General features: G+C 41.0%; 6 protein-coding genes across 6 annotated transcripts; 3 read left to right on the forward strand and 3 right to left on the reverse strand.

Moving 5' to 3' along the window:
• Nucleotides 1-193: 193 nt before the first annotated feature.
• Nucleotides 194-1,888, forward strand: FOA43_001988 (uncharacterized protein; the record flags this gene model as incomplete). Its single annotated transcript, XM_038922293.1, has 1 exon — nt 194-1,888. One exon carries the CDS (start codon nt 194-196, stop codon nt 1,886-1,888), a length of 1,695 nt encoding a protein of 564 aa, XP_038778221.1.
• Nucleotides 1,889-4,475: 2,587 nt separating this feature from the next.
• FOA43_001989 (uncharacterized protein) lies at nt 4,476-6,203 on the forward strand (the record flags this gene model as incomplete). Its single annotated transcript, XM_038922294.1, has 1 exon — nt 4,476-6,203. One exon carries the CDS (start codon nt 4,476-4,478, stop codon nt 6,201-6,203), a length of 1,728 nt encoding a protein of 575 aa, XP_038778222.1.
• A 14-nt stretch (nt 6,204-6,217) lies between these two features.
• FOA43_001990 (uncharacterized protein) lies at nt 6,218-7,024 on the reverse strand (the record flags this gene model as incomplete). The annotated part of the gene is made up of 1 exon (XM_038922295.1): nt 6,218-7,024. The coding sequence occupies one exon, from the start codon at nt 7,022-7,024 to the stop codon at nt 6,218-6,220; it is 807 nt and encodes a 268-aa protein (XP_038778223.1).
• A 592-nt stretch (nt 7,025-7,616) lies between these two features.
• FOA43_001991 (uncharacterized protein) lies at nt 7,617-8,120 on the forward strand (the record flags this gene model as incomplete). The annotated part of the gene is made up of 1 exon (XM_038922296.1): nt 7,617-8,120. The coding sequence occupies one exon, from the start codon at nt 7,617-7,619 to the stop codon at nt 8,118-8,120; it is 504 nt and encodes a 167-aa protein (XP_038778224.1).
• A 9-nt stretch (nt 8,121-8,129) lies between these two features.
• FOA43_001992 (uncharacterized protein) lies at nt 8,130-9,911 on the reverse strand (the record flags this gene model as incomplete). The annotated part of the gene is made up of 1 exon (XM_038922297.1): nt 8,130-9,911. One exon carries the CDS (start codon nt 9,909-9,911, stop codon nt 8,130-8,132), a length of 1,782 nt encoding a protein of 593 aa, XP_038778225.1.
• A 114-nt stretch (nt 9,912-10,025) lies between these two features.
• FOA43_001993 (uncharacterized protein) lies at nt 10,026-12,095 on the reverse strand (the record flags this gene model as incomplete). Its single annotated transcript, XM_038922298.1, has 1 exon — nt 10,026-12,095. The coding sequence occupies one exon, from the start codon at nt 12,093-12,095 to the stop codon at nt 10,026-10,028; it is 2,070 nt and encodes a 689-aa protein (XP_038778226.1).
• Between the last annotated feature and the right edge of the window lie 101 nt (nt 12,096-12,196).

Below are 12,196 nucleotides of genomic sequence, written 5' to 3' on the forward strand. Positions count from 1 at the left end.
TAACTGCGCCACAGATGCCTGTATTTATCATTTGATTTTCAATACTCCGCCACATCTACAAAATGGTTCGATTCAGATTTTGCACTTTTGTGGTTCTTCGCTTCAATTCTGATTGGGTATCTGATTTTGTGGAATTCATCTAACAAAAAGTTCGCTTCCTTGTTATTCCTTTTTCTTTTTTCATCTAAACACAATGTCTGAACTGCCGGAAGATATCCAGAAGGTCGTGATGCCTAATCGTTGGCATAGAACATGGGCTCATACGTTCCAATGCTTACCCCAGTTTTACTTGCAGCCTGACAACATTGATCAGATTGTATCCATTGTGAACCATGCTAGGAAGTCTCGCAAGTCCATTATGACCGTTGGATCGGGTCATTCTCCCTCTGATATAACTATGACTCGTGATTATCTCGTCAACTTAGACAATTTTAACGAAATCATCTCGGAGAATCGTTCTGCTGATGGTAAATACACCGATTTAACCGTCGAAGCAGGTATCAGAGTCTATCAACTTAATGATCTATTGGCCAAGAAGCACTTGGCTATTCAGAACTTGGGTTCCATTAGTGAGCAGTCCATTGCCGGTATCATTTCTACGGGTACCCACGGCTCTTCGCCTTATCATGGACTCGTTTCGCAACAGATTGTTGATATTACGCTTGTTGATGGAATGGGTAAGCTTGTCAAATGTTCCCCCAGCGAAAATCCGACGTTGTTTCGAGCAGCAATGCTTTCGTTAGGTAAAATAGGTCTAATTGTTTACGTTACCATCAGAACTGTGCCCAGATACCAGATCAAATCACGCCAAGAAGTGATTACTTTCGATACTCTACTTGATCAGTTTGAAAAAATCTGGACTAGCGATGAATTTGTCCGTGTTTGGTGGTTTCCTTACACAGAGAGATGTATTTTGTGGCGAGCATCGAAGACCACGGAGCCAATTTCCAAACCTAGACCTTCATGGTATGGCTCGACAACTGGTCGACTATTCTATCAGACACTCCTATGGATCTCTGTTCACTTGTTCCCTCGGTTAACACCATACGTTGAGAGATTCGTCTTTTCTAGACAGTACGGTACTTCAGAAACCTACGGGCACGGAGATATAGCCGTCCAGGAATCGGTAGAAGGCTTAAATATGGACTGCTTATTCTCTCAGTATGTGAACGAATGGGCAGCACCACTTACAAATGGACCAGAAATCATCCGGTCTCTTAGAAAATCGATTGAAGAGGGAAGGAAGACGGGGGACTTCTTTGTTCATTCTCCGGTCGAAGTCAGATGTTCCAATACTACATGTTCCAACTCGGTGGAACCCCAGAACTTGAGCCATAGAACAACTACTTCTGCCGGTCCTATCTATGGTAATCAACTCAGACCACTTCTTGACAACACACCCAAATTGAAGTGGTGTCCTCAAGACAAGATAACTAACAGCCAACTCACCTTATATATCAACGCCACCATGTATAGACCATTCAACACGAAATCACCTATAAGAAGGTGGTTTACAGTGTTTGAGGAAACTTTGGAAGCTGCTGGAGGTAAACCTCACTGGGCAAAGAACTTTATTGGTTCTTCTGAGGCAGAAGAGGCCGCTAAGAGAGACGCCAAGCTCAACGGATCCAATATACAGGATTCTCAAATGGTTGGATTCAAAACCAAGATGAATAAGTGGTACGGCAATGATCTTGAGACGTACCAGAGAATTAGAAGGGAGGTTGATCCAGATGGTGTGTTTCTAAGTGGAATCCCTTGGGCCAGAAGAAATGGTATAGTGGACGAAGAAGAAATAGAGAGGGTCGAAAAGTGGAGGGCTGACAAGAGTGACAAAGACGAGGTCGATGACGACGATGAAGATGACGATGGAGAAACTCAGGATTAGTTTACGTTATTACTTACTTCTGTTTAATATCCACTTTATTATTGTATTTATATTGCCAATCACGTGATGCGTCCATCCTTTGTAATTTTTCTTTTAGCGCGTCTTTTTTTTTCCCCTTTGTTTTAGTTTTTTGCGTCCCTTAAAACTCTTGTTTCACCTTCTCTGTGTTGATTGTTTGGAGTTTTGATTTCAGTGGGGAGAGTGCAAAAAAAGGAATTGTTTACAATGTTTAAGGAGCTGGCTTCATTATCACCTTTTTCAGCTCTTGACAAAGACACCAAGCACAAAAATAGCACTGGAGGGGCACGTCAAAAACAGTCAACATTGACTCAGTTTCTGGGGCATTCGAGGCCAAAAATGAAAACAAGCATCAATTTGGGGAGGCCGCTGACTCTGTCGCAGCCATTTATTGCCTTATCGAAGCGTCAAAACTCGAAACTAGATGATCCAAAGAGATCTAGGTCTCTAATTGATCTGGAGAACAAAGAAAATGGTGAACCGGATGATGATGCTATTATAATCATCAAGCAAAGGCGGTTGAATCCTCCAGCGATCAATAAAAAAATCAATTTCAGTGATTCAATTCACTCTAGAGGTAATTCTAAGACCATAAATGACAAGGAGTTCAACTTTAAACACTCAAAACCTTTGGTTAAGCATCTCACATTCTCTTCGAAGGGATTCAACGTTGAAGCAGGAGTTCAGCTTTCGAACACCAACGCAAAATCCGGATCTCCATACGTTTATGAACATCATCATCATCATCATAACTATCATAACAGTACAAAGAGCATCACTACAAAGGTTTCTATTCCGTCATCTAAGCGTAGAGCGCTTCCTTGGATGTCCAGTGGTTCATTATCTGCATCCAGTAATCCTCGTCTTCGGGATCATTCCTCTCAAGAGGGATCCAATGGTTCCGGCAGTCACTCCGGTGGTCTTTCTGACGAGCAAGATGAGGTTCTAGAGGCCGTGATGTACAATCATAAGAACGTTTTCTTTACGGGTTCCGCCGGTACCGGTAAATCTTTCCTTCTGAGGACTATAATTCAACGATTACGAGCTAGATATGGAAATTCTGCCGTTGCAGTGACGGCTTCCACTGGTTTGGCAGCTACAAACATTGATGGTACCACAATCAACCGATTTGCAGGCATTGGATTGGGATTGGAATCGCCAGTCAAACTTGTAGGCAAAATTAGACGATCTAGAATGTCCTCTGATCGTTGGAAGATCACCAAGTTCCTTGTTCTTGATGAGGTGTCGATGATTGATGCCACACTCTTTGGTAAATTGAACGAGGTTGCCAAAATGGTAAGAGGAATAGAGAAGCCGTTCGGTGGCATCCAACTAATAATAACAGGAGACTTTTTCCAGCTTCCACCAGTTTCCAAGAAGGGTACAGCCGAATTCTGCTTCAACAGTGATGCATGGAAAGAATGCATGGATGAAACATATCTTTTAACGAAGATTTTCCGTCAAAGTGGCGATAATGAGTTGATTGAGATGCTCAATTCGTTGAGATTAGGTCGTCTGACACCATATGTGAAGCAGAAATTCAAGGCATTGGAAAGACCTCTTCAATACAAAGATGGAATTTTACCTACAGAACTATATCCTACTAGAAACGAAGTGGAAAGGGCTAATGGAAACAGACTCAAATCGTTACCGGGGGAAGAGATGACATTCTATGCAAGAGATTCATTTGGCCCTGAATTTGCTAGAAATTCAGGCCAACCGCCATCATTTTTAGTGAATCTGTTGAACGGACTCATGTGCGCTAAGGTTCTTCGACTCAAACTAGGAGCCCAGGTGATGAATATTAAGAACGACATGGAAGATGAGAGCATAGTGAATGGTACTATAGGAAAGATTGTTTGTTTCACTACACAGGATCTGTGGTCATTGTACTGTTCCAAGGTGAACGATTACGAGAGGCTTATTTATCAGCCTCTTATTGAATACTCCTCGAAGTTTATTGGCAATAAGGAGGCAGACCTGGATAACAAGTTGTACGAGGAGATGATTGCCAGTAACTCTTCGACTATGGGTAAAATTGGGATTCTATCAGAACTTGTTCATTCTGCCAAACGACAAAGAAAGCAGGATATTCTTCCCCTAGTGAGATTTACGGTGAATTCAATTGATGGGTACAAACTTAAGCTTATTGAACCCGTTGATTTCGTTTCAGAGTCAAATAGCGATGCAGTAAGAACACAGCTGCCTATTATTCTTTCATGGGCTTTATCTATCCACAAGTCTCAGGGACAAACATTGAACCGAGTGAAAGTCGATCTTACAAAGATTTTCGAAAAGGGACAGGTTTATGTTGCATTGAGTAGATGCGTTAGTAGCGATGGCCTTGAAATAGTGAACTTTGATGAAAATAAGGTGACGGTTAGGAAGGATGTTGTGAGGTTCTATGCCAAGTTGAAGAAGAGGTCAAGTAAGGGACGAGTGAGTAAAGAGATAGGCATTTAATGGGTAATTAATAGATATAACTTTGAGTGGTGTAAAGATGCATGATGCGAGATAAGTAGATGATACTATATAGATACCTGTTCTCTGCTTCACAATTGAGACTATTATGTGGATAATAGAGTATCCAATTAGTGATGAACCTCATAGTGAACAGAGAGGACATCTTTTAGAAGAATCCAAACGATATATCATAGGAAGATCACCACGGAGCGACTTTCACACCGAGAAGAAGAAGATTTCAAAGGTTCAATTCGTGGTAAGCTTCAAGAATCATGATCTCGTCGTTGATAATAAAGGGAAGGGCAAATTCGATGTCAATGGAGATTATCTTCCGAATGGGAAGTGTTATGGGTTTAGTAAACGTGATAAAGAGGTTAAAGATCTTCATTTCTCGTTTCAATCAGAGCCACTGGAGTTCAGAATTAGGTACAAGCGATTTGTACTGAATGATAGAGCCACAGTGGAGGAATTGAACTCGAAGGGTGTGAATGCTGAATTCTCATTGGATGCAGATCAAGTTTCTCATTATTTGATTGGATCTGATGATACTATGGACACCATTATGGGAATCTTTAGACGGAACAGGCATCTTAAGCTTATGACTCGAGAGTTTGTGGAGTCGATATTAATTCATGTGGCAGATTTAAAGGATGACTTTGAAAGAAACTGGCCTGAACAGCGAGATATGATAGTCTTTGTGGTCGATGATAATGATTATGAACGAATGAAAGATATCTTTGCGGAAGAGAGCAGTGTTAAAATAAGGAGAGTGAAAGATCCAGGTGAATTAGCCAGTAATACAGCTGTATGGAAAGGAACAGGGAGAGGATTTGGAACATTTGAAGGGTTGAATGTTTCTGAAATGACACTAATTTATGATATATTGAGGAAAGAAGCGGAACCCCCCAGAAAGCAAACGAGAAGAACTATCAGAAGGCCTATTAGAAGGCCTAATGCTATTTCTGGACTACAAACTATGATGAATTTTGATATTGGTGATGACTTTAAGGTGATAAAGTTAGAAGACAGTGCTAAATCACTGGATACCACACTTCAAGTGGTTGGAGATAGTCAATCAGAGGTGGAAGAAGATGAAATCAGGACCAACGAGGAGGATATTCCAACACCTCGGAAAACTCAATTCATGAAGGTTGATATGACAGATATTGAAAAAGTACAGGACAAATCTGAATTAACTACAGATTCCAGATCTTCAGAGTTAATAAAGCTTGAAGCAGAGACATCAGATAGTCTCGTCAAAGCGTTTCAAGGAGTAAAGAAGGCCAAACAGATCGATGCTCAACAAGAAAAGAGTCTCATAGAATCCATGGATAAAGCAGGAACACCGGGAGTTAAAGTAGTGAAATTCAAAGTGAGTGAAGATGAGATACAGAGAGGATATAAAGTGTATCAGCCAGCTTCATATGGTGTCTTTTCTAATCCCGAATGGACCAACAGAAAGGAATATTCGAGGTTTAAAAAGACGGCATTTCCAGATGGAAATCCTATTACTGATAGTACTGTTAAGGGAATTAAGATGAAGATGGCAGAGTACAAATCAAACTGTATATATGGAGAAGATGGTAAGATGAGCAAGGCGGAAAAGGAGCTTCTAGATTTCAATTCTGGCTTGGAAGACTTGGATAACGAATTTGAAGTGGCTAACAAGAAGAGGTCAGGGGATGTTCTTGGAAGTAGGAAGAAGTTCAAGACAAACACCGCACTATTTGTTGATAGCGATAGCATTGAAGATGATTTCGAGCCGTCATTTCGCAGAAAGCTGCAAGTTGTGGAAGAAGACGATGTTCCTACATTTAGAAAAAGGAGAAGGTGAAAGAGAACATGTACTTATCTCTTCCTCTGGTTCTTCCATTTGAATGTTGTCACTCCCTCCTTGGTCTCTATCTTCTTTCTGTTACCGCCTTTCATGAGTTCTTTCTGGAACTCTAGTCTTGAGTTCAAATGTCTCAACTTCTTCTGTCTCTGTATTCTCTGCTGTAAACTATTCAACTTCTTGATCTTGTTAAGATCTCTTTCCTCCTTGGAATAACCTTCAGCATCTCCTGATTCACCCACAATCGGAGAATCATCCACTATTCCATCCACTGTTCCACCCACTGTTCCACCCACTGTCTCATCCACTCTTCCATTCAATTGACGAACTCGAAGCCTGTTCTCTCGCTTATATAATAGAGATGGATCGGTGTCGAAGTACTTGACAGCATCGAAATCATCCATCTCTTGTCTGGATTCAACAAACACCGTATGCTGTCCAGCACTTTTGAACGTGCTGCTATCATTCAACTCTTTGGCAATCTTTTTGGCTTCTCTTTGCGCCATAGTATTAAGGTATCCAGTGTCCTGTGTCTTCAATAAAAGTATCTCATCGTTGGAAAGTATCTCAGTATCTTTCTCACTGATTAGAATTCCTCGACTATCTGTTTTCTTTGTTGTCATGGCATGATAATATTCATCCTCGTTGTAATTCTTCGCTTTCTGCTTCAATATCTTAAGCTGTGCTTGCTTCTTATGATAATCCTGTGCTCTGAGTCTGTAATCCTTTTTCTTTTCAAGAAATCCCAACCGCTTTCTTTTTTGAGGTTGGGCTCTTTCTCTATGCTGTTTTTTTTGAATATCGTGAACAAATCCCGCCATTTTTCTCTATAAACACTCTCCCTTTAAAGGATTAAACTAGGTGAAGACAATTTTCATCATCAATTTTTTTATTTTCTTCAATTTTTCAATTTTTTATTTTCATCTTTTCACTAGCCACACTTATCTTATCACCAAAATACTCAGCCTCAAATGAATGACTACACAGACTTTACACCCTTGATGCTTGTTGCTTCCTCAATCCACTGCAATGATTATGGATGATGAAATCACAAGAGTGAACCAAATGGGAGTCAAGTTTGATCCCGATCTTCTTGTTTCTCTTATGATGTCTCTCACAGCGAAACGTCATATTGCAATTACCACACTCAATCCTCAGGCTACAACCAATGAAGTGAGCCAACTTTTATCCATATATTACCGTTTCCAGGACCCCAAACAGATACAAAAGTTCAATTTCACACAGAATTCTCTCATAGATAAAGATTTCCCTTCTACTATATCATCTTCTCTCAAAATCTTACTTATAATAGGCATCGAATCTACATCCAGACTATTCCAGCAACAGTTGCACTCGATAATCAAGTCAAATAACCCTGAAACAGACCTTGTGGCTTTATTTATCGTCCAATCAATGCCTCCCACTATTGATCGTTTACTTCTGAACGATATCTGGCTTGATCAACCCCATGCTCCCTCAAAGTTACAGTCAGATTTAGACGTTCCTGCACTTTTGGAAACCACCCTTGACGTCGTCGAGAAGATCGCTACGTTGCGAAGCAGAGCTGCCAAAGTGTCAATTATCAGAGAAATAAGAACCTATATATACGATATCGTGATCTTTGCAAGAAATCATCGTTTCGTCGTCGGTGGAATCCCAACGTTTGTTCTTGAAGATTTCATTCAATTCGTTCAGGTATATGCCACCATTAATGGCTATGACTACGTCATCCCTGAAATGGTGAAACTCGCCGCCTACAAGTTGTTACCCTTACGAATAAAAATGCTTAAAGATCCGTACAACGAGCCTTCCATGTTCTATGGAAGCGATCCAGAACTTGTTAAACAAATTGTGGATAAAATGGATACCAGAATTATCGTTGAAGATATTCTAAACAGAGTGCAGCCACCTGTATAATCAGCTTACTTAGTATTCAACTTTCCAGAATTTCACACATGCATCCGCTCCAACGCTGACTGCCTCCGTTTCGTTGATCCATTCAACACTACTAACACCTTCCTTATGTGTGTTGTGAAGCTTGATATTTCTTGCGGGCTTCTCCACGGAATAGATAATCAAGTCCGTGTCCAAAGAACCAGCTATAACGTGATCGCAATCCTTATTCCACGAGATAGAATTTACCCTTGAAGTATGGAATGACCATCTGGATGTCACCAACGATCCAGCTTCCAAATCGTAACAGACAATCCTACCGGTTGAATCTCCCACGGCCAAGTATTTCTCATTGGCAGAGATTCGAGCGAATGAAGGCTTGGCCCTCATGATGGGGAACGATTTTTCATTCTTTGGCTCCAATTCTTTGGTGTAAACATGAATTCGGAACGTACGAGAATCCGCAAGAATGAGATAGTGCTCGGAAACCTCCACACAGCTTGGAACATAGTCCAATTTACTGCCTTTAATTAAATCTCCCTGAGTATTGAAGATATTAACACAGCTCTCCGTGATCACTGCAAACTCGTCGCCATAACTGGCTACCTGAATCGGCTGTTCGTCTAACGATTTGATGGTGACAGCCTCTCCAGCCTTAATTTTCTTTATCTTGTCGTCCCAACCAATAGAAACCAATTCTGTGCTCGATCCTAATGATTTAATGCCGGCAACTAAATTGGTATGAGGGTCCCCCTTGATAACACTACCCTTTTTGGTGTCCAGATCCCACGAGATGATTCTACCGTCGTAGCTACCAGTGTATAAGCTTTTGTCTGCAGTAACAGCCAAGGCAGTAATAGACTTCTGATGTCCATAGACCACATTGACAGCGTCTTCATGAGTCTCATCAAAGTAGTAGAGGTCACCAGAAAGTGCTAATGCAATTACATAATCCTTGGTTCTGGTAACTCCAAGGATCTGGTTCTCAACCAATTTTTGACCCACTTTCCATGTATTGACAAGCTCTCCATCGACAGACCACCGCTTCACAGTGGCATCAGAAGAACAAGTAACAAAAGACTTATTGTCATACCAATCGACTCCAAATATGCCACCGTCGTGAGCATTTTCAAAGACTCTCTTAAACTCACAGGTCTTTCCATCGTATAAAACAATGGATCTATCAGCAGAGACACTGACAATATATTCACCATCACCACTAAACTTGACATCTCGAACAAAATTCTTGTGTCTGTCACGAACAGAAAGCGAGAACTTAAAGGGAGGACCCTGTAAAAACACCAAGCCACCATCATCAGACACGGTGGCAGCCTTGTAAGGTCTACAGGGACGAATTGCCACGGCATTGACCTGTGCCGTATGACCAGATATCTCTCCCACGGTGTTACCAGAGTCATAAGTGAAACAATGGCCATATCGCTCCTTGCCATCACCAACAGCCACAATTCTCTTGGAATCTGCGTCCCATGCAATGTCATTGATACGCCCACTCAAGATCTGATACTCTCCTTTGAGAATCAGATCATCAGAAGCACAATCCCAAACTCTCACATTACCACTCTCATCACCAGAGGCCACGTAGAATCCGGAGGGAGCAAATGTTGCCACCGTAGTGGTGTAATTGTGACCTGGGTATTGAATACAAGAGGAAGGCTCTTTAACAGATCTAAGGTAAATACATTTACCACTAGCATAAGCAATTCTGTCAGATTTGGCATCATATGTAAGATGAACCGGGATCCCTCTGGATGTAGAGGGATTAGCAGGAATAGTGAGTGTTCTGGAGATAGACATAGTTGGAACAGAAAGGGGAAAGAAGAGAGTATACTCTACTAGGCACCGTATTTAGTATGGAGTTCGCGAATTTGGTGACTACCAAGTAAAGACCCCTTTTAATTATACATATTATCAAGCCTGATATCCTAACAACTCCTCTACACTCTTCAATTCATCTTCTTTAACCTCCTCCTTTATAATCACCTTCTTCTCCACCTTGTCTGTCTCAAATATCTTCAACTCCTCCATCTCAACCTCTGGGCCAAAATGAGGAATAAAGTCATGAGTCTTGCACAATTCTTCACATATAAGGTCAAAAAACGTCTTCTCGTCCTCTGTAACAACACCATTCTTGCTTTTCTCCACCAAATCATACAAATTATCTCCTTCCTGTGCATCCTCTAACTGATAATGATATACTGTCTTCAAAACCTTCTGCAGAAAATGAGTCTTGGGTGAATTTTGACTCAAAATCTGTCTAGTGACTTTATTCAAACTCTTGAAGCTGCTTTCTTGATCAATACCCATTTTCCATGGAATAGGAAGGGTATCGAAATCGTTTAACTCAATATACAGATTTTCAGTAACCTTTTTATCGTCTATTCCGTTCAGCTCATCAATATCCATTGCGTCCACTAATTTCTCCATACAAGCAACCATCTCCCTTGTAGGATAATTCTTGTCTCCATCTTCTTCTTCGGAAAGTCCACTAACTTTCCCTAGTATAGGTATCTTCTCATCTTCTTTGAAAAACAACTTCACCATGGAGAATCCGTAGTAATGCTTGGGTTCATCGGATTCCATCTGACTAATCGTCCTTTTTAGACTTCCATCCTCCTTTTTTAAGTAGTATTTGGTATTCTTGGTGAGAATTACATTTGGAATCAAAGCCGCTAAAACTGCCGGCCTTCCTGTTCTCTGAACCACTCGAGCAATGGCTAAAGTGCCACTACTGAGCATCGATTGTGCAAGCTGATTAAATGCATACAGATCCTTTTTACTCGAGTCCTTTGTGGGAATAAGTAATATCGTTTCTCCACGATAGTACCATGGGGGGATCTGGCTCTTCTTGGTGAATGAAATAATATCAATACCAGAGTATGTCAGCATCTCAAGCTGCCTCTCAATGGCCGATGTAGCAGGAATAATGGAAGAGCCGTACCTATAGCCTTTTTGAAGTGCATAATCATGAATCACTTTAGTGCTGATGGTATCGTCTTCAGTCTGTTCCTCTACATAATGTTCCCGTACGTGATGAATAGGGAAAACTCGGAAATGAGAATCCTCCTCATTCACCCCCACATCTTGTGTCAGGTTCACCACATCATCTTTAGTCAACGGATATCCATCCGCCATAAAGGATAGAGAAAATGGATCTTTCCATTTATCATATTTCGGCATATAATCCGATATGTCGTTGAGATTCCGTAGATCTCCCAAAGTATTTTGCAAATCAATCGAGTTCAAATCACAGCAAAGTCGAATCTCTCCGTTGAACGTCCTGACGGGGGTAATCCGTTTTGGAGGCTCCATCCGATAATCCCGTAGATAATCCTTTGCCTTATCAAAGGAGCACACAAACGACTCGTGCACTCTTCCCTTAATACTAGCAGATTGCTTTTGTAAAATAGAAATCAACCTTGTAAAACTCTCCAAGTTGTTCTGATAGGTCAGAAACGAAGGATTACTGTCCTGACTTCCACCCTTAGTAAAGTAGACAATGCCTATTAAGACATCGTACTGCAAAGCCAAAGAACATATCGGTTCGATGAGCCCGTCCCACGAACACTCGGCATCCAAGTTGCTCACTAGGATAATGGAATGAATAGCCGACTTTCGGCGCTTGTTGCCATTCAAATCAGCTATATATTGAAGAGCTATAGCCAAAGCACGAGGAAGATCTGCCTCACAATCGCCAGGATTCGTCGGATTCAACCGAAATCTGTCCCGATATAACTTTCCAAGAAGCTCCCAATTGAAGAGTTTCGGCTCTTCGATGACACAGTTCAACCATTCCTCAGGATTTCTATCGTTCATTGGATTACTAGTCGTTGAATCATGAACAGTTATGATTCCGACTAGATCCTTCTTTTTCCCCCTAGCAACTTTGGAAATAATGAGGTCAATTAGATAGTTAACGGCATCATCAAATACGTCTCCCATAGAAGGAGATTCATCGAGAATTAGGAAGGTGTTTTCCATAATTGAAACAAGAATTGAGTGACACTTACTGAAGATAAAAAGGCGATGATTGGAAATTTTTGAGATAAGAAATAGAGCAACAGTTAAGTAAAAGAACAGAA

The sequence above is a fragment of the Brettanomyces nanus genome, chromosome 2 (genome assembly GCF_011074865.1).
Source record: "Brettanomyces nanus chromosome 2, complete sequence".
Lineage (NCBI taxonomy): Eukaryota > Fungi > Ascomycota > Pichiomycetes > Pichiales > Pichiaceae > Brettanomyces > Brettanomyces nanus.